General features: G+C 30.9%; 3 protein-coding genes across 5 annotated transcripts; all 3 read left to right on the top strand.

Annotated features, from left to right (window-relative positions):
- The first annotated feature begins 1,262 nt into the window (after nucleotides 1-1,262).
- Nucleotides 1,263-2,279, top strand: LOC148306769 (acylphosphatase-1-like). 3 transcript variants are annotated; one of them, XM_088264376.1, is made up of 4 exons: nucleotides 1,263-1,389; nucleotides 1,502-1,618; nucleotides 1,703-1,812; nucleotides 2,032-2,279. In XM_088264376.1, exons 2-4 carry the CDS (start codon nucleotides 1,508-1,510, stop codon nucleotides 2,153-2,155), a joined length of 345 nt encoding a protein of 114 aa, XP_088120502.1. In that variant the 5' UTR covers nucleotides 1,263-1,389; nucleotides 1,502-1,507; the 3' UTR covers nucleotides 2,156-2,279. The 3 variants fall into 3 exon arrangements, with proteins under 3 accessions (XP_088120502.1, XP_088120501.1, XP_088120504.1); XM_088264378.1 differs by having other exon boundaries at nucleotides 1,314-1,382; XM_088264375.1 differs by having other exon boundaries at nucleotides 1,279-1,618; nucleotides 2,032-2,276.
- An 841-nt stretch (nucleotides 2,280-3,120) lies between these two features.
- Nucleotides 3,121-12,100, top strand: LOC148306768 (small ribosomal subunit protein mS39). Its single transcript, XM_088264358.1, has 14 exons — nucleotides 3,121-3,300; nucleotides 3,419-3,607; nucleotides 4,240-4,468; nucleotides 5,306-5,544; nucleotides 6,474-6,570; nucleotides 7,442-7,603; nucleotides 8,174-8,345; nucleotides 8,803-8,930; nucleotides 9,017-9,220; nucleotides 9,683-9,866; nucleotides 9,974-10,175; nucleotides 10,733-10,919; nucleotides 11,499-11,686; nucleotides 11,772-12,100. Exons 1-14 carry the CDS (start codon nucleotides 3,266-3,268, stop codon nucleotides 11,899-11,901), a joined length of 2,346 nt encoding a protein of 781 aa, XP_088120484.1. The 5' UTR covers nucleotides 3,121-3,265; the 3' UTR covers nucleotides 11,902-12,100.
- Nucleotides 12,101-13,346: 1,246 nt separating this feature from the next.
- LOC148306767 (E3 ubiquitin-protein ligase RNF212B-like) lies at nucleotides 13,347-17,552 on the top strand. Its single transcript, XM_088264387.1, has 8 exons — nucleotides 13,347-13,523; nucleotides 13,594-13,658; nucleotides 14,032-14,151; nucleotides 14,244-14,364; nucleotides 15,219-15,325; nucleotides 15,413-15,493; nucleotides 16,346-16,437; nucleotides 17,143-17,552. The coding sequence occupies exons 1-8, from the start codon at nucleotides 13,418-13,420 to the stop codon at nucleotides 17,210-17,212; spliced, it is 762 nt and encodes a 253-aa protein (XP_088120513.1). The 5' UTR covers nucleotides 13,347-13,417; the 3' UTR covers nucleotides 17,213-17,552.
- The last annotated feature ends 1,530 nt before the right edge of the window (nucleotides 17,553-19,082 follow it).

Below are 19,082 nucleotides of genomic sequence, written 5' to 3'. Positions count from 1 at the left end.
ACCATCACAATGTTTCTCCGCAGCGGCAGAGAAAATATAATGCCTTACCAATCTGTCTTTGAAAACAATTTTTACTTCTTCCACAATTATTCATCTCCTGATAAATGCCCGCCGATTATTCCGACTCCTGATCTGACCACTTTCAAGTACATATTTACTTGACTAGTCAAGTTTTCCTTAGTCTTCCTTTGATACTATCGCCAACATTTTCCTCATAATTTTGTTTTACTGTTCGTTCTTCACTCGTTCGATTCACATGCCCAAACCGTCTCATCACACCTTTCTTAATTTTATAGAAAATGCTTATCTCACCCTTGCATTTTTACTTTATATCGCCATTCGAACACATGTATTATATATCGTTTTGACAATAATAGATTTCAATAGCAATATTTTTTCATGCAGTCTTAGCGTACCTACCTTTCTTTTAAATATCGCACAGTTATGTAAGTTTGATTAACAAGTAATTATACACGTTTATAAATTTCAACAGTTGATTTGAATAAATAAACAAATTACGTGATTTATACTCAGTAATGCAAGTTTGATTAGCAAGTGATTTTACACTTTTATAAATTTTTACAGTTAATTTAAAAAGATAGTTTGTTAGGGGAGATTAATAAAGTTAAGAAATTACCAAGTATTTAAGTATTTAATGAGGATTACCCAAAAAAGAAGAAGACACAATGTTTTATCAAATAATACTTTAAGTTCTGTGACGGACTCCCACAGAGGAAATATTCAACGAATTACAAATTATGACAGTCAAACAAATGTGTGCTAAAACTATCCTTACATCTGCATAACAATAACTCTCACATAAAACAAAAAAGCACTTTACAGCAAAGCCACAAATTTTAATCAACACATTTTATAGTAAATAAAATTACAAAATCCATAACACAGAATCACATCAAACGAAATTTAGCATTTACCTCTTTTGGTCAAAAGAACTTTGATTACTATGCAATAAAGTTGTGCAACCAGCTTTCATTATCTTTAAAGTCATTCAAAATAGCAACTAAATATTAATGCACTATTCATTAGTAAATAATGGATGTGGGCTGATCTGAAATCGAGTACATCATTGGCCTTGTCATATTTGATTTCAAAAACAATTTTTTCATTATGATTTTATAAAATGTGCCCTCGGCACGGAAAAACTCAGTGAGGGCACATCATTGCATTTTTTTCATTTGTACCTGTTTCGTTCATTAGGAATTCCGAAATCCGAAAACGAAAGTCAAAACTAGCGGAAGACGCCCGTGTGTTAGCTAGCTTACAAATAGATCTGTCAAATTGTGTTGGGTTTTGATTTCAAGTCGCAAGAATATACAAATAATATAATTTTCAGCACCCGGCGAAACTACAACTAACCCTCGGTTTGAAGTATTTAATTTCATAGTTGAGTTGTTATTTATTGTACTGTAATTTAATGTTTCCGGCCTCTTTATTATTATTAGGAGAGGCTATCCAGTGCAATTTTGCAACGAATTTCCAGATTTTTATGCTGCTTTCTACATTTCGGTCATTTTCTGGCTGTGCAAGAATGACCGAAAACCTTCAATCTGTGGATTTTGAAATTTTTGGCCGAGTTCAACAAGTATTTTTCAGAAAGGTAGATTAAAAAAGGTTTTTGAATTATAACAGGCTATCAAATTATGAAGGTTCAAATAAATGATTATCAAATTTATATTTTCAGTGTACACTGGAACAAGCAAAATCTCTTGGCCTCAGAGGGTGGTGTAAAAATACTCAACAAGGAACTGTCCAGGGACAGATGCAAGGCCCCGAAAAGGATATTAAATTAATGTAATAGTTTATTTACATATGTGAAAAACTGAGTGTGAATGTTTGAATTTTGTGTTTTTTTCGCTCTATTTTAATGATGAAATACAAAATCCCGTTCCCGTGCTTTAGGTTCTGCACCGTACAGTATATAATTTTTAACTTCATGTAACAGACTTTCTTCTTTTTTCCATTTTCGACTCCTAGGTGGAGACTTGACTTTGATCATTTATTATTTTTCAGGAAAGAGTGGCTTACTCACACTGGTAGTCCTCAAAGTAAAATAGAGAAGGCTGTGTTTATTAATGAGAAAAGCATCAGTGACTATTCATTTAAGGATTTTGATGTACTAAGAAAACCCCGTTGAGATATTTAAGTATTTTTTTTAGTTTTACCTTCGTATTATTTCAGTATTTTGTTTAAAATATAAGGAAATGATGTACACAAATGATTAAATAAAATAAATAAAAATTACAGTATTTAAATAATAATACTAAAATAGCCAAGTGTTTCATTTTACCTTTTTTTTACAAGGACCATTTTCACAGTATTTTAATTATTTGCGAAATGCTTCTATTTTACGAATAACATTTGAAAAATTCGTAATGTTATAGCCTGGTATTGACTCTAGAGATATTCCTTTATGAGATTATTTTGTAGAGAGCTACAGCAAATTATGGACGTGATAATTATAATATACGTATGTACATAAGTTAAAGATCGAAAATGAGTTTTAAGTTTTCATGTCTTTAATATATTTTCTTACCCTCATGTATTGATTATCATCCTGATAACTTCTTTTTTGTATTCATATTTCACTGAAGTGAATGGTATTTGCCTATTTCGAAAAAATATCGGCTTTGGCAAAAAAAGAAAAAAATATACTGTAGCCATACCTATTATAAAAAAAGATTGGTCACTCTTCTGATTATTTCAAACAAATAAATTTAAAACATATTTTAATAGTCCGCCTCCGTAGTGTAATGGTCAGCACGCTCTGCTACCGTTCTGTAGGTTCGATTCCCAAGGGGGGAAAATAAATATAAGTGATTTTTTCACTGTTATATTTATTCAATATTACCCTGGACTGGTACCTGAAGCAGAGGGCTGATCACCTTTCCTTCATGCGTAAACGATCAAGATTTCACTGCGTTTATATGACGCAGTACCCTATGCACCATTGGGGTGCGGATAAGGGTTTTATTATTATTAATAGTACCGAAAGCGTAAAAACGAAATACAAATAACATATTTTATAATTAAAAGTATCGCATTACTCTCCCCGTTTTTAACATTTACGTAAGTACTTTTATCATTACATTTATGTTTTTTAAAAGCCACAAATAATTTTAAAAAAGTAAATAACCAATAAGTTTTGGCGTTTGAATTTTTAAGATTTCATTTTTACATTGACGAATAATTTTTATGGGCGTATTTTCAGTTCCTTGGTTATTTTCTCGGAAATACTGACACCAATATGAACAAATATTCGCCTCTTGTCCGCAGCTGGAGGTGAATAAATTGTTAAGCATAACCTTAAAATTTTATTAATATTTTTATTTGAATAAGAAGTAAATTTCAAATCTTATCGGTATTGTAGTGTGAATTTATTGTTTATTTTATCATTTAGATCCAACAAATATCTCCAATCATGTGCCGTTGTTTCAATCCCAAAACATAAGGCCTATTCAACTTCAACAAAGTCGGAAGCCAAACCTGAGGATTTTGTTATTCCAAACAGAATTCATCGCGGTCCCACAGATATACTTCAGGCCTTAGAGAGTACTATAGGTCGTGATCCCACGGCACCACATTATAAGTAAGTACTTTAATATTTATTTGTTGAAATTTTAATTTCAAAAATGGGAGGACAAAAAGTGGACATTTTTGTCCTCCCATTTTTGTGCTCCCATTTTTGTGAAATTTAATCATTTGCCTTTGGTAGTTAATAACAATTTTCTGGATACATAAAACGAAATCATCTTCGTGGTTTAAAAAAAAAATAGAGTCATAATATTAACCAAGGAATGGATCTGAAGATAATAATTAATTTGGGTTAGTAATTTAAATGGTAACTGACCTTGTTCATTGGAATGAACTTAGGATTTAGAATTGTATCTAAAATTACATCATCCTCCCCGGAGAATTTAGACATCTGTTGATGATACTATGTGGGCAGATTTAAATAGTACTTTTATTTGTAACAAGTTGAAGAGTCGGATGGAAAAGGAAAATAGCTGAGGCACTCAGGGTTGTATATCCATACTCGTACTAGCTTGAGTAACTTGGATATTGTTAATATGTATGAGTCTCTCATAGAAAAAAATCAAATCCCCTGAAATTGTCATACAAAATCTTAAAAGCAGTTGTGGTGATTTTACTAAGAAGCTTGACAAGACCAACATATATGTGTTGTTAATTGAAATATTTTTTATTGAACTGTTTCTATAGATACCACGATGATCCATTCCTCATTCCCAATTCCAACTACAAGAAACGTGTGTATGCCATGGCCCAAGAGTCTGGTAGGAAGGCAGCTCATTGGGTAAGGCAGGAGCATAGAGACTTCTTCATGCTCACTGTATCAGATCCACCCTTGAAGTTAACAACTCCATATAAAAATGCTGAACCACCAATTAAAGCATACATACCGAAACCAGTCTATGATGACAACACTGCAGTAAGTGAAGCAATATTTATCTTTTTTCTCAAATACTAATCTGCATACCAGAAAAGTAAAATTCTATTTTCATTTTGACTATTTTACAGAAACTGAAATATACTTGAAAAGTAGTTGATTGGAACATCAGTTTATCACAAATGTGATCATAATTAACTGTTTCCATAGCTAAACACAAATCTGGATTATCGGCAATTAGGAGTTATTTTTTAAATTATTGATTATAAATTAACCGGTCAAATTATAAGCTAAAATAAAAAATAAACGGATATTTTCTAGCGTTTCTAATGTATGTGATTATAATCCAGGATTCATAAAGGGTAAAGTGATCGCTTAAACCAGCGTATGACGGTCGTAGGCCCCGTAAATGCCCAGACATCCATATTCTTCTTCATCTATACTGAGATGTCAAAAAATAATATAAACAAATAAAAATATTTCATAGTCTGGTCTTCATTTGGATAATCTTGAGAAATTAGCTTTAAGTGAAGTTATCAATGTAAGATTATTTTTTGACATCTCATCAAAGATGAAGAAAAATATGGAAGTCTGGGCATTTACGGGGCTTACGACCGTCATAGGCTGGTTTAAGTGATCACTTTACACGCGTGTAACATTCACCAATTCTACCCATTATTGACAACCACACTACTCGAATTATTGGAAGTATTTGAACACTCAAAATGTTGTTATTAATTTAAATTTAACTTTGAGTTTGCTTTTGAGAATAATTCCAATATGATTACTTTTCTCTCTTTCTTTTGTAACATACTACATAATTAGTAACTTTAGTTACTGCGATTCAGTCTACTAATTGTAAGCTGACTATTTATCCAGGTTACAGAAGAAGATTTAAAGACTTGCATGATGAGTTCTTTGGTGTCCGATGCAAAACAAGTTTATCAATTATTAGAAGCCAAAGATCCAAACAGCATTAGCCAGGAGTCCAAGCAACAGTTCCTTGAACTTCTGTGTTTCTTTAATGAAGAGGATCCCATAGGAGAAGAATGGGTCGAGGAAAGATGGTTCCGTCAAGGAAAATGGATGGGAGCAGAGCGGCACATTGTAATTTGGAAGTAAGTTTTATTATATTTTTCATTTCATTCAAACCCTTATCTGCACCCCAATGGTGCATAGGGCACTGCATCATATAAATGCGGTGTTATCTTGATCGTTAACAGATGATGGAAAGGTGATCAGCCCTCCGCTTCAGGTACCAGTCCTGGGTATTATTGAATAAATATTAGATTGAAAAAATCACTTATATTTATTTGACCCCCACCCTGGAAATCGAACCCGGGACCGGGAACGGTAGCTGAACGTGCTCACCATTACACTACGGAGGTGGACTGAATATTTAATACATTTAAAATAAAAACATATTTTAATAATAAGAATAAATACTATAATTTTCTGATTGATATAAAAATAAATCAATAATATACACTAGTATATTATATATAAAAAAAAAATGTTCAGGGTATACAAAACAACGCTTAAGCATTTTATTAACTTATTTTTTGTGATACTGCGCAAATGTGTCTGCTTTGCAGTTATCACAGATAGATGTATAAATTGGCAGTACCCAAAATTCAAAATACAATTTCTTAAAACATGCCTTATTATTTTTACTTTGTTTTGACATCTGGGTAGATAAATATCTATAGTAGTAGTCAGCCCATTTGGCTACCGCGCTAGAGGTCCCACATTTGATTCCCCGGGGGGTCAAAATAAATAGAAGTGATTTTTTTTAAATTTATTTGTTATTACCCTGGACCTGAAATGTAGGGCTGACCACCTTTCTTTCATGTATTTAATGATCAAGATAACACTGCTTATATATGATGCAGTGCCCTATGCACCATTGAGTGTAAATAACGATTAGAAGTGCTAAACACAGAATGTAATTTTTTGTTAGGCTTAATAAAAAATATACACATATTTGTAATAATTTTGTGTAATCCAAAGTAGTTAACTACATATGCATATCATGGTTTAATTTCAGAAATAACGGACTTGCAAAGTCTATATTCGCAAGTATGGAGAACAAAACACCAGAGGCATATTGTGCTTTAATACAAGGAATGTGTAAATACTATCAGGTGAAATATTTTATACATACTTTTGACTCCTATTTTATTATTTGAAGTATATTTTATTATTGACTTTTTTTAAATGAACCTGCGATAGGCGCATAGTCTGTGCCTTCTTTGATAATGCATAACGCATGTTTGGCGCACAAATTGTGACAGTGTGGTTTGCGAAACTCAAACCTCAATTTCTCCAGACCGTGTGTTAACATCCTAAAGTTTTTTAGGTTAAAATATGGATAGTTCTCAATATTCCTGAAGATAAATCCAAAAAATTAAATAAAATGGACACAAATATAAAGTAATCCTTTTGTATGGTTACATCCTAAAATTGGTCTATGTGGATTATTGGCGATCGCCGTAATTAAACAAAATATATTTGTATCTCACTTGTGCCATGTATTGCGATAGTATCTTGAGCGATTGTTTGAGAGTAAGAGATATGACGGCAAAAATATTTGTTTTGGTGTAGTTACATATTGAATTTAAATATGTTCTTTAAAGCTAAAATGAAAATTTATAATCCATACTTATCTGTTTTGTAATAAAATAAATAATGTTTTGTTAAAGAAATGAGTGTTGAAATAGAAATTTTAAAATTCATAACTGTTCTACATTGTTTTGTTTTGTTTGTTTTTTTTTTTTTTTTTAAATAAATATTTGTGTTTTTATTATTTACACAAATATTTCAATTTCATACTATTTCTGTTAGCCTAAGCGGCTCATTATTAAAAATAGGTATCAAATTGTGGTAGAGTGGGTTACGAGAAACTCTGACACTAACCACGGGACAATTTTTTATTATTGTTTTATTTAGGTTTCTAAAATAAGGTAAAAGGTACCTTTAAAATATATACCCAACTTGATATTTTAATATTTGCAGGCTGAAAGCGCATATGCGTTATATCAAGAGTGCTTGGAAAGTAATATAGAGTTAAATTGTTCCGTGTACAATGGTTTACTGAGTGTTGTCGGATTTTTAAAGGAGGGTAACGATCTTAGATGGCAAATGGTACTTGAATTGCTGAACGACATGAATGCAAAGGTAAGTTTTATTTTTAAACTATTGTTGTTCATTTTAATAATACAATAAGATAATAAAAATTATCAAACCTTTAAAACTAAATTTTAAAAACATATAAGACTCACCCCTACCTAGACTTCATACCAAGGAATATTTTTTTTTTTTTAAATTTACTTTGTTTATTTCTAATTTACTTTGTTTATAAAAAAATAATAATTGTAAAACGAACTCCTTCTCTAAACACAAGTATCTTCTTTATTAGAGAGGTAGAAATGTTATATTTTAAATGTTTTGTATATTTACCAACTATTTTGTATTATTTAAAAATGTATTTTGTAAAAAAAATAAATAAAATCATGAAGTTGCCGGTTTGAATTCTATCTTTTACAATGATGTTTTTCTCTCCTTTTGTTTAATTACTTTTTTATTGTTTTCTTGGTGGTGAATATGTATCCCCAAAAATAGAACTTTTTCTATAAATGTGTTTTTAAAATGAAAGGAAAAAAAAGATGACTAGGTTATGCACCATAGCCAATCATTATATGTATTAGATTTTTTTATGTTAGTCTTCATTTTATTGTAATGTTTTAGGGGTTGCAGCCAGATATTGGAACATTGAATTCAGTGTTAGAAACATTATCAAGTTTGAATTCTTCTAAAGGCAAAGAGTATTGTATGAAAACATTATCTGAATTCAAGAAAATGGGTGTTGAGCCCTCCCTAGCTACATGGTATCATGTACTGTGCATTTTCTGCAAGGAGAGTAAGTTTCTGTTGTTGTTTTGTAATGGTTAAAAAATTATAAGACCATATAATTTTTTTTCCCAATGATATGTGCATGCTTTTTCACATGCCAAGTTTATTTTTTATTGAAGACATCGTATACATTAGTATAAATAGTATATTGTGGAGCTGAATGTATTTTTATGATTTTTATCTGATGATACAGATTGTAATGTTTTATGACACATGTGGTTTTGCCACACGCAAGTAATATGTTTGTATCCAAACAGCAGTTAAATAGGATTCTAACTCAACTTCAATTTGAATGGTTAATAATGATAATGAAAAGCACATCGCACTTGAATTTTTTTTGTTGTCGTTGTTTTTCGTGCTATTATATATAATTGTGATATTTGTTTTAAATTAATTTGGCTAGAATGCGCAGCCCGTAATGTTAAGTTACGTGTAGTGTAATTGATTTGTTTGTAATGTTGCAGAAGGCCCCAGAAGTGATATATTATATTCCATTATGAATGAAATTCAAGACAAAGAATTTAAAATTCAAGACTCTAAAGACAGTTTCTTCTTTGTGACTGCTATGAACATATGTCGTTATCATGTTATGGTATGTAATATGTGAATTGGTTAAAATTAATATTGGTTTTTAAGTATTTTCTAATGTAATTATTTTTGTTATTTTTAACATTTTAGGATTTAGATTTAGCGAAGCGAGTTCATGCCTTGCTACTGCACAGCTCAAATTATAATTTGATTGGAGACTCCTATAAAGAGAGCATTTATTACCGCCATTACTTTTCCTTGCATTGTCGCCATGAACCTCTGGAATCATTTATCGAATTCTATCATGATCTTGTGCCCAATGTCTACGTACCAGAGCCATCTGTTATGAAGGAGGTATAAGCAAGATTGCATTGATTATTACAATTTTTATTAAAAAAGTCAAAATATAAACATAAATTAATACAAATTCATATACATATCGTAGTCGTACAGGAGAAAGTGACCAACTACAAAACGTAAAATGTTCAGGAGGGCCGTTTAAGTCACTTTTGCTTGGCAAGAAAATAAACATCAATGCAGTTAGTCATATTAAACAAGTCCATATATTATATTCCAAGTTTAAAATCGCTTTGGCATTTTTTCAGGGCAATATTAAGCTAGTAAGATATCAAATAGTCAATAATTACGTTTTTGTAAAAAATGCACTTGGTCACTTTCTCCTGTATGACTACGATATTTGTACAATAGTATTTGTATTTATATATTATAACAAATTATTCAGAATAAAATTTATGCATAGCAACAAAGTGATAAATAAAATAGGAATGATGTAATTCAATATATTGTGATTTATAGGTTCTTCATACTCTTGATGCCAACAATGCGTGTGAACATTATCCGTTAATATGGTCACATATGCTGATGTTTGGCCATTCTACAATGCAAACGTTGATTGAGTTTTTGTTAGAATCCATGGTGAGAAATCTTCCACCTAAAATCGCAGCGGAAGAAGCAACAGAAAATTTAGCCAATAAAAAATGTAAGTATGATACGTTACAATTTCAATTTTCTGTGGTCAGATCTGCCCTAATTTTGGCTGACTCACGAGGTTGCTATAAATGTTTATGTGTATGTTTTTCTCACCAGCCTCTTCACCGGTGAAAAAAGTTGAAGATGATGCTAATGTGAAAACATTGGGCACAGCCTTACAGTTAGGGTTGAGTTCCATTTCCAGTCAGTACGGAGATGAATATAAGCCACCCTCATTGGAAAATACCTTCGCTAACATTGCATTCGACATCTGGACCCAAGTAGAAAGCCAACCATTAGAAAAAACAAACAGACAAGGGTATGATAAATATATTCTATAATTTTATTTAAGTGCTCATAAAAAGTACACAAGAGGATATAAATATCTCAAATTTGGAGCTTTAAAGTTTTATTATATTAAATAACCTTTCAATTGTGTTAACATGTTTCAAATTTCCTATTCACTCAAATTCTGTTTTATATTCATTTTACTAGTCGAGTGCTTTTTATTGCAACATGCGTATACATATCCTGGGATAATTATGACATATGTACTTAAATATGTATTTTTTTTTATAAAAAGTTCACAATATGCCAGATGCCACCATATTAATATCTACCAGTAGTTACGAGGTTAAAAAATATGTTAAAATTGCTGTAATAGCAATTTATTATTATAAAATGTATACAAATGTAAATCTTTTGAATTAAGTATACATAGAATATGGTACATAAATATTAGAATATGTATTTAACATAAGAAATAAAATGATACTATTAATCGGTAATATTTAAAAAAAAAATAATTCAACAAATAATAATATTGATCCACTGAATTTGCCATACAATAAAATAAAATTATATCAATGTTTTTAGGTGGACTGGGGCGATGTTAGCCCATGTATTGGAACTATTGGTGCGTGGAAATAGATTTTCTGATGCTGAACCCGTTGTGAAGAAGTTAAGTGAAGATGCGGGAGTATCTGGTATACCGCTGTCACCGCAGCCACTCCTAGAGTTCGCACGTCTTGCCATCGCAGAAAAAAAACCCTCATTAGCAACAGTGAGTTTATTTATACCATATGCATTTATAGTATTACATATCCTGATAATAATTCACAAACTGATATGTTTCATCTCAACAATTCTTGCATATTTATAATGATAACATCCACTTTAATGCAAGCAATGTTAATTTTGTTTGGATTAACCCACTTCATGACAGACTCTTTGTTTGAGACCTCTAATGTTTTCGCGGCTCCTCCTGATATACACTATTCTTTAAAATATCGTACATACTAGAAATGCTGCATAATGTAATAAACTTACATAGTTAGTTGGAAGATATTACTTGATAACAACACACCTTTCAATGTACTAAATAATCATTAAATTGCCAAATGAAGAGTAATTAATAAAAAATTCAGGACCTGGTTTGAACAATCTTTGCGTTTAAATTACATCTGTTTTTTTTTAAATTTTATTGTGGTGATTGTGATTTTAGAAATACATTGAATACTTTTCTTTCAGTACTTTTAAAGTTCATTATTATGCTTCATTTGTCTATATATTTTTATATTTTTGTCTATACATTTTTGTGATATGTATTCATAATCTTTTTTCTTCTTTTTTCTTTTCTCAGCCTGCACTCAACTATTTACTGGAATGTGGATTTTCTGAAGCATCCGAGGGGGCAAAGGAAATTCTGGGAATATTACTTAATAAGCCACAAAATGAAATTGAAGAGCTTGCCAGTCAAGCTAATTCCAAGAACCTCTCTGCGTGGCAGGATGACCGTAATGTGGCCAACTTGTTAGCTATAGTCAACCAGTAAGGAAATATTTATATTATTTTATATATTTATTTTATTATTGTGTGTTACAAAATTTATATTATATGTATTTTTAATTTTTAGAAATGGCCTTATTTCTGGTAATTACAAAAAAGATTTGAGAAGCAAAGATAGTTCAGAGAGCTCAGACAGTAGCGACAGCGATAGCAGTACTTCGGATGATGAATTGGATCCATCTGACAAAAAAAAGTGATGATTTAGTATTAAAATGCTTACAAAAATAGACAAAGTAACACAACTTTTCAAGCCATGGATTGTTAGGATACATTTATCAACTGCGAAAGTTTTACCAATTAAAAGTATTTCATTAGATGAGTTTTAATAATTTTACTATATTTGTGTTTAAAATTTATATAAGAATTTGTTTTTGTTAATAAAATTTATGAAAAATATATTTTACTTTTCTCTGTATAATACCTAAATTTCTGTATAATATCAATCTTTCCACAAAATTACAGGATTAATCTATATATATCTCCACTACAATAATTTATTTTAACTCTGGACCGGAATCTAAAGTTTAAGTCTGCTCACCTGTCCCCTTAATAACTTTATGTACATGTATGCAAATCTGTCAATAGGTATGACATGACAATCAATCATAATACATAATTGATAACACATTTTCTTTAACATGATTTTTTATAATGAAACTATCGATAAATTCATAATAAAGGTAGGTAGAAACGAATCATGACATACGCTTATAAATAATGTATTAACCCTAGATCACTGGGTTTGTTTAAACCTTAATATGGGACTATCATAAAATTTACAATGATAAGAAAAACTCACATTTTACCAAGAACGTTTACTAAAAACATTTAAAAAATAGGTGCTACATGGTTTTTGAGAATTAGTTGAAATATGACATAAAATATCAGTAAAAAATTAAGATACATGCTAGTTGTTACTACATTCTTTATATGTGTTGCCTCAGTACTCCCCAACACAATTTAAGATGTCCGCTTTAAATTTTCCCATCCCGTAATCTCTGGTTAAATAAGTACATATAGTGAAATGTTCCCTCTGCCCTGAAAAACATAAATAAATTTAGTAAATATTACATCGAAATTTTAATGCATAGAATTTTTAAGGGAGCCACAATCCAAACAATATAATTATCCATATTAACTTAAATTAACCCAAACTCAGTACATTTTAAAACTCCTTTTTGAAATGATTACTTAAATAATTGTCATACGTATAATAAATATAACTTTTGCCTAAAACACCTATTTATATGAAATATTTTATATTTGCTGCATATTGGTGATAAACAATTAAATTACAATTTGGAAAATCATAGAAGAATCTGGCAAAATTAGCAGAATGAACATATGGTACCTACTGTTAGTTTCATAGTTAGGCTATTGATTTATTGTTATTGAAAAATGTAAATTTTGTCAAAAGTACCTACCAAAAAGCTTTTGAAGGCTTAGCAAAAAGCTTTGCACATTAAAATTTACTATGAATATAGGTTGGGTAGGTACTTTCCACTCATTTACTATTTTTGATTTTGGAAGGTACTTCTTAGATTTTTAAAATTAATATGACTTATAATTAGGTACTTATTTTCATAACTTGTCAGTCTGCAAATGATTTAAAATTGGAACATTACAAATTTGAAAACAAAATAGTAACTTGAGTACTATGTTTACAACTTGAATGAAAATTTCAATGAGGCCTTGGAAAACAATGTGTTAGCAATGGATTGGATTCATTGTAATATTTGCTTTCGACAGCCTTTAAAAGAAAAGCCGTTTTCTCTCACAAGCTGTGGGCACATGTATTGCGTCGATTGTTTGGGAAATGGTAAATCTTATTTCTACTGCATATAATCAGTATGACAAACTCAAAATCACTTACGAAAATGTTTTTTTAGGCACAGAAAATGGAACTTGTAAAGTGTGCAATACTGCTTGCAGTAGCATTCAACTTGTCCCTGATGTAAGTAAATAGTTTCACTAGAAATATTCACAATTTTGACATTGATTTCAAAGCAACATTCATTATTTACTTTTCAATGGGTATCGTTTTGGATAGTTCAATTAAATGCTTGTTTATCTATTGTTTGGGGGAAGTTTTTTTAAAACATGAAATACTTTTGTTTAGCATAGGTGCTGAACTATGTACAAAATGTAAATTATAAAAAAGGTATCTGTAAGTATACAAAACTATGCTATTACTTGTAGTAATTACACTTACTTATATTAGATAAAATAATTATTTCAATATGGGTTTCACAAACCGCAGTGTTGCTACTGATTTGATTAAGTCATACCTAGAATACTGGTATATTTTTTGTTAATTTGCAATCTAGATGAAACCTGAAGTGAGGGAATTCTTTGCTGAGCCTGATGAGATCTTGTCCAAGTTGATGCGTGTTTTAGACTTTCAAAAACAGCATCGAATGAAGCTCACTACGCATTGGATATCATTGGTATTATTCAATCTATTTGCACTATGATGCATAACATTAAGTATTTTTTCTGCAAAACTTTTTAAAATAAAACATTATTTTGAGTAAAACAGGACCGCAAGTATCAGAATACAAAAGTTGAAGTACATCGTTTGCATCAAATATCTGAAAAGATGTATGGGAGCCTAAAACATTTGTACAAGGAAAATAAGGCATTGAAGTCTGCTCTAGCAGGTTAATATTCTTTTCCCTAATATAATGTGATATAATTTGTAAGGTTAAAATATTGTAGGTACTTCTCTTCTAACCATCATCTGCACCCAATCGTGCATAGGGTACAGCATCGTATAGAAGCAGTGTTTTCTTGATTGTAGGTACGGTATACTAGAATCTTTTCAAAATAAAATACCTTTTTGATTTTCATAATAGATATTAAAATAAGACAAAAGCATTAGTATTACCTACATGGTGACAAAGGCTATGACCACTCTTCAAAAATTATATAAACCTTTTTTCTTCATTGAAAGTAATGCAAAATGCTGATTTTAAACACAACAATCCTTGGCATGTGTAGTAAATGCAATTTTAAACTTTAACATAACTTTTAAATCAAGACATAAAATGGTATATTACAATATCTTGAATTGATTTATTGCCTGGGATTTTACAAATTATTTAGTAACTATTTTTAAACAACTTTTATAATATTAAATAAATATTTGAGTGACATATTACTGTTTTATTTTTACCCTCCCTGGGAATCGAACCCACGATCTTCAATATGGTAGCCAAGCATGCTTACCGCCACATTATGGAGGTGGAATCTTTTATATACGTGATAATAAAACAAACTGTACTTATAAAATAAAATTAAACAACAATGTTAATGACTGAAAATGTATTTTTATTAAGATTACTAAACGTACAAACTCTTTCTAGAAAGATAAATAGACAAAATTCATTGGTAACGCCATTTGTCTAAAATATTAACTTACCTAATTTTGACAGTAGGCTTTATAAATGAGCAGGTGATGTGGTATATTTTTTATTAATTTACGGATATTTAAAATTTGTTAAAATATTTTTAGGAAAAAATTCTCCATTCCGTAGTCCACTCCCGATGATACCAGTCCATTGTTCCTCCGCACGATCCCAAATGAGTGTTCCACAACATACTCCGGTCTATTCGTCCCAGGTGCTGTACCAATTATATTGACTTGAAACTATCGTTTCGATTACTAACACGCTAGTGGTATTTCTTACATTTAAGGTTTTCTATTAGGATTTCAGGTCTAACCTTGTGACACCGTTGAGAGTAAATAAACAGCGATATTCTGGAAGCAGAACTGGGAGCAAAAATAATGTAAGCTAATATGTTATTTTTTTAATTTTTTTTCATTTAATTTATTTGTTTTATTTTTATAAATGCATTTGCATTTTTGTATTTGCAATAATTTGCCCTAAATGGGGTTTCCCGTGACAAGGGCATATATTGCAATATTTGTTTAGTAAATTAAATTTTTTTATTACTTGTATGCTCATGAGTCATGCAGAATTACAAAATGATTAAAATACCATTTTTTTACTATTGATGGGATTTATCAGGTTATTTTATAGATTATAAATTAATCATTAGTCATCTTAGTAATCAAATAACTTATTCTATTATCATATGGCTTAACAATCGAATATTGTTTTGAATGAGCAGATTATTGGGATAACTTGATTATCTTCATTCGATTCATCCCATCACTAATGTTTTTCTTCAAACCATCTTAATTGAGTTTTTTGTTTGTTTTCCAAGAATGTAATATAAAGCCTCACTTCTTCCCTTCCTTATCCTCACCCAATGGTGCATAGGGCACTGCAAAAGATTGATTAAATTTTAACATAATTGTTAATTATATAAAGGTAATGTGATCAATCCTGCCCATCTGGTACCATTCCAGGAAAATATTGAATACATAGTACAATAAAAATCTATGAATATTTATTTTGGCCCCCCTGGGAATCAAATTTCGGACCGCCAAACGGCAGGCAAATGCGCTAACCACGACACTATGGACGTGGACAAAAGCTATATTTTCAACTGTGTAACTGAGTGATATTTTAAAATTACTGATTCTATAATTAGTAAGATATTTTTATATTTAAAATATTTTTTATGTGTAATGTTTATTTGAATTTATTACTAAAATTAGTGTAAATTATTCAGATGGTGGCGAATGGATTTGGGAGTGGTCAGAATAAAGTTTATTCAAATCCTTCAACATTCTTGACTCCTCCTGCTGACACACCACGGTCCAAGTAAGTATGTTTGCAGTAAAGAGATAATAATCTAAGGTTCGGGGATAAATGACTGCAATAAAAATGTGCAAAGACAACAACGATCCTAGAACATGTGCTTAAATGGTTAAATTTTATGAAATCAAACTACAACCTTAAATACCTAAATAACGCCAGCTCCCATTCGAATGAAAGCGAAAGCGGAAAACCTCAGAGATTAAACCATCATGTCGGATCACAGAAGGGCGACAAAAGAGGATAAAAGTGAAGTCCCGTTTGAATTGTGCTAGTCTGGAAGTTGTAAGTTGGCCATCCACAATGACGAGGAGCTCAACAAGCTGCCCTCCAGCGTGACGACCATCGCTCAGGGAGGCGTCCTGCTCAACACCTTGGCCACTCTCTAGCCCATGGGGATCAAGAGGAAGGCGTTTTAATTTGTCAGCTCATCTTTTCCCCGCTCCAGACTCAGCCCACTCGACGGCCCGAGACCGATTGAGGACGTTTTAATCTTTTTATTTTTTGTATATCATTATCATCATCATCCTATTATTATTATTATTATTATTATCCATGTCCTTATAAGGGCCCTTCAGGTAGTATTTTATGATGCACTATGGCACTAAAAAAATTATCCAAATTATTATTTTATTTGTATACATTGCATAACACAATGGTCTAAGTTGTAGGAATTCTATATTAACTAATTGACCTGTTAATTTATTAAAGGTATATTTATTCGCCGAGTGAAGATCCTCATCATCCATTTTATAATAACACGGGGAAGTGCACAATGTGAGGTGGAATTTATTATGACATCAACAGATGTCGTAATAGTAGATTTATGCAAGCAACAAATATGAGGTTACGTTAAGTTGAAATAATGTTTTAAAAAAAAATTGCATGTAAATGATTGCACCTATGTATCATGTTATATTATACCTTTTTATTAGATCAAATGTCTAGTTTGCATTGTGAAAGCTACGAATGTCTTGTATTGATCAATTATTTTATAAGTTTTATCTTATGCGAATAAGATTGTACACAATCTAGCACTGATTGTGTTGATTGATTTGTTTTAAATAATTACTCAATGTTATTTTGTTGTTATATTTAAGAGAAATCCAAATAAATACGTATTAAAATAAACTAATTGATTTTTATTTTCTGCTTTTAGAGATCATGTACAGTCATGTACTAAAATTTGAGACCACCTTGTGTATTTCTGTGTAGCAGTGAAAGCTCAAAATACTTATTTCTTCTTTGACGCCTATCTGCACCCAGTTGGTTCATAGGGCACTGCATCAGCTTCACTCGGTTTTCATTCGATATGGTGTCCTGAGGTCCAGATTTGGGAATGGAGTGGATAGATGTTGGTGAAGGAGCTCAGCGTTTTTTTTTCAGAGGACATTTCTGTTATATATAAAAAGAAATGGAGAAATAATAGGATAAATGAGTGGGGCACTCGGGGTTGTATACCCATACTCCTACAAGCTTGTTTAATTTGGACAGTAATGTAAGAATAAAAAGAACCTAGTGCTATCTATATTACGTTAACTAATTATTACAAAACCAGCCTAGGGCATTGATTCTATACGGAGGTTCACGTGTATTGTAGATAAATTAAATTTTACTTGTACCGGCGGTTTTATGGTAAATTTAATGCTAAACCGGTTTTTAATTAATAAACTAAATTGAATAAAACATTTGAAAAAAATATATAACCACGACATAGCAAATCGAGCGTCAAGTTTAAAGTGAAGTAATTTATCATAAAGAGTAGGGTAAGGCGGTAAACAATGGGCCAGCGGTTTGGAGACGGACGAAATATTTTGTACATCTACGTAAAAATTTAACTGACTTTCAAGTGGCGTAGTTCAAAATGTTCCGAAATTAGAATACATAGCATTTTAAAAAGTATTGAAGAAAAAATGACTCATTGGAAAAATTACAAAAATCGACAATTATTTAATCAAAAAAATAAATTGGACGCTATAATTCAAATTAAATTACATGATCATGCCACAAAAAGTTTTAAGATTTTACAATATAAACCACCTACCACCACAGACGCAAAATTGACACATTTGCGTTTTCTCGTAGAACTGATGCTAAAGTCAAGCTGCATATTTGTAACTTTTTAGTTTGAGAATTTTTTCGCATTTTTTCAGTGATGAAACGGAAGAGGGGTACAAGTCAGTGACATATACCACAGACTTGTGCCCCTCTTCCGTGCCACCATAAATTATTCGACTTAATTGAAGGCTTTCATGATTATAAAGATTTTTTTGATATCTTTTTCGGGTAATTCGTAGTTTAATTTCCATATCTCGATGAATAAAACTTGTGGTAGGTATTTAATGTGCCAGCAGCTCATTGTAGACAAAAAAATACTCATAGCCTAAGACCTAAGCCTCGCAACGTAAAAACATTGGGATTATATTGCTTCTAAATTAAATACGTGGCAATTATACAAATACCATTAAAGAAAGCTGTAATTAACATGGTTTGTTCAACTTACTCAAATAGTGAAATGATTAGAAGAAATAGTAAGGTAAATTGTAGATAGGTTTCTTACTTTACCTTTCGACCATCAAACCTCATCTGAAAACATGTGTTCTATGAAAAATTTCGATAGAAATTGAGAAAGATGGAACGGTAAAAGCACG

Source organism: Brachycentrus maculatus, unplaced genomic scaffold (assembly GCF_059751285.1).
Source record: "Brachycentrus maculatus isolate JH-2025_06_01 unplaced genomic scaffold, ASM5975128v1 h1tg000226l, whole genome shotgun sequence".
NCBI lineage: Eukaryota > Metazoa > Arthropoda > Insecta > Trichoptera > Brachycentridae > Brachycentrus > Brachycentrus maculatus.
This window is presented reverse-complemented; position numbering and strand designations above follow the sequence as displayed.

What these genes read in the sequence shown, in the direction of transcription:
- LOC148306768 (XM_088264358.1), top strand. Translation starts at nt 3,266, where the DNA reads ATGAACAAATATTCGCCTCTTGTCCGCAGCTGGAG. An exon ending in CCTCTTGTCCGCAGCTGGAG is followed by an intron (nt 3,301 to 3,418) that starts GTGAATAAATTG and finishes TTTATCATTTAG; the next exon opens with ATCCAACAAATATCTCCAAT. An exon ending in TATGTCGTTATCATGTTATG is followed by an intron (nt 8,931 to 9,016) that starts GTATGTAATATG and finishes TTAACATTTTAG; the next exon opens with GATTTAGATTTAGCGAAGCG.
- LOC148306767 (XM_088264387.1), top strand. Translation starts at nt 13,418, where the DNA reads ATGGATTGGATTCATTGTAATATTTGCTTTCGACAGCCTTTAAAAGAA. An exon ending in GCATTCAACTTGTCCCTGAT is followed by an intron (nt 13,659 to 14,031) that starts GTAAGTAAATAG and finishes TTTGCAATCTAG; the next exon opens with ATGAAACCTGAAGTGAGGGA. An exon ending in CTCCGGTCTATTCGTCCCAG is followed by an intron (nt 15,326 to 15,412) that starts GTGCTGTACCAA and finishes GTTTTCTATTAG; the next exon opens with GATTTCAGGTCTAACCTTGT.
- LOC148306769 (XM_088264375.1), top strand. Translation starts at nt 1,436, where the DNA reads ATGTTTCCGGCCTCTTTATTATTATTAGGAGAGGCTATCCAGTGCAAT. An exon ending in AACAAGTATTTTTCAGAAAG is followed by an intron (nt 1,619 to 1,702) that starts GTAGATTAAAAA and finishes TTATATTTTCAG; the next exon opens with TGTACACTGGAACAAGCAAA. An exon ending in GAAAAGGATATTAAATTAAT is followed by an intron (nt 1,813 to 2,031) that starts GTAATAGTTTAT and finishes ATTATTTTTCAG; the next exon opens with GAAAGAGTGGCTTACTCACA.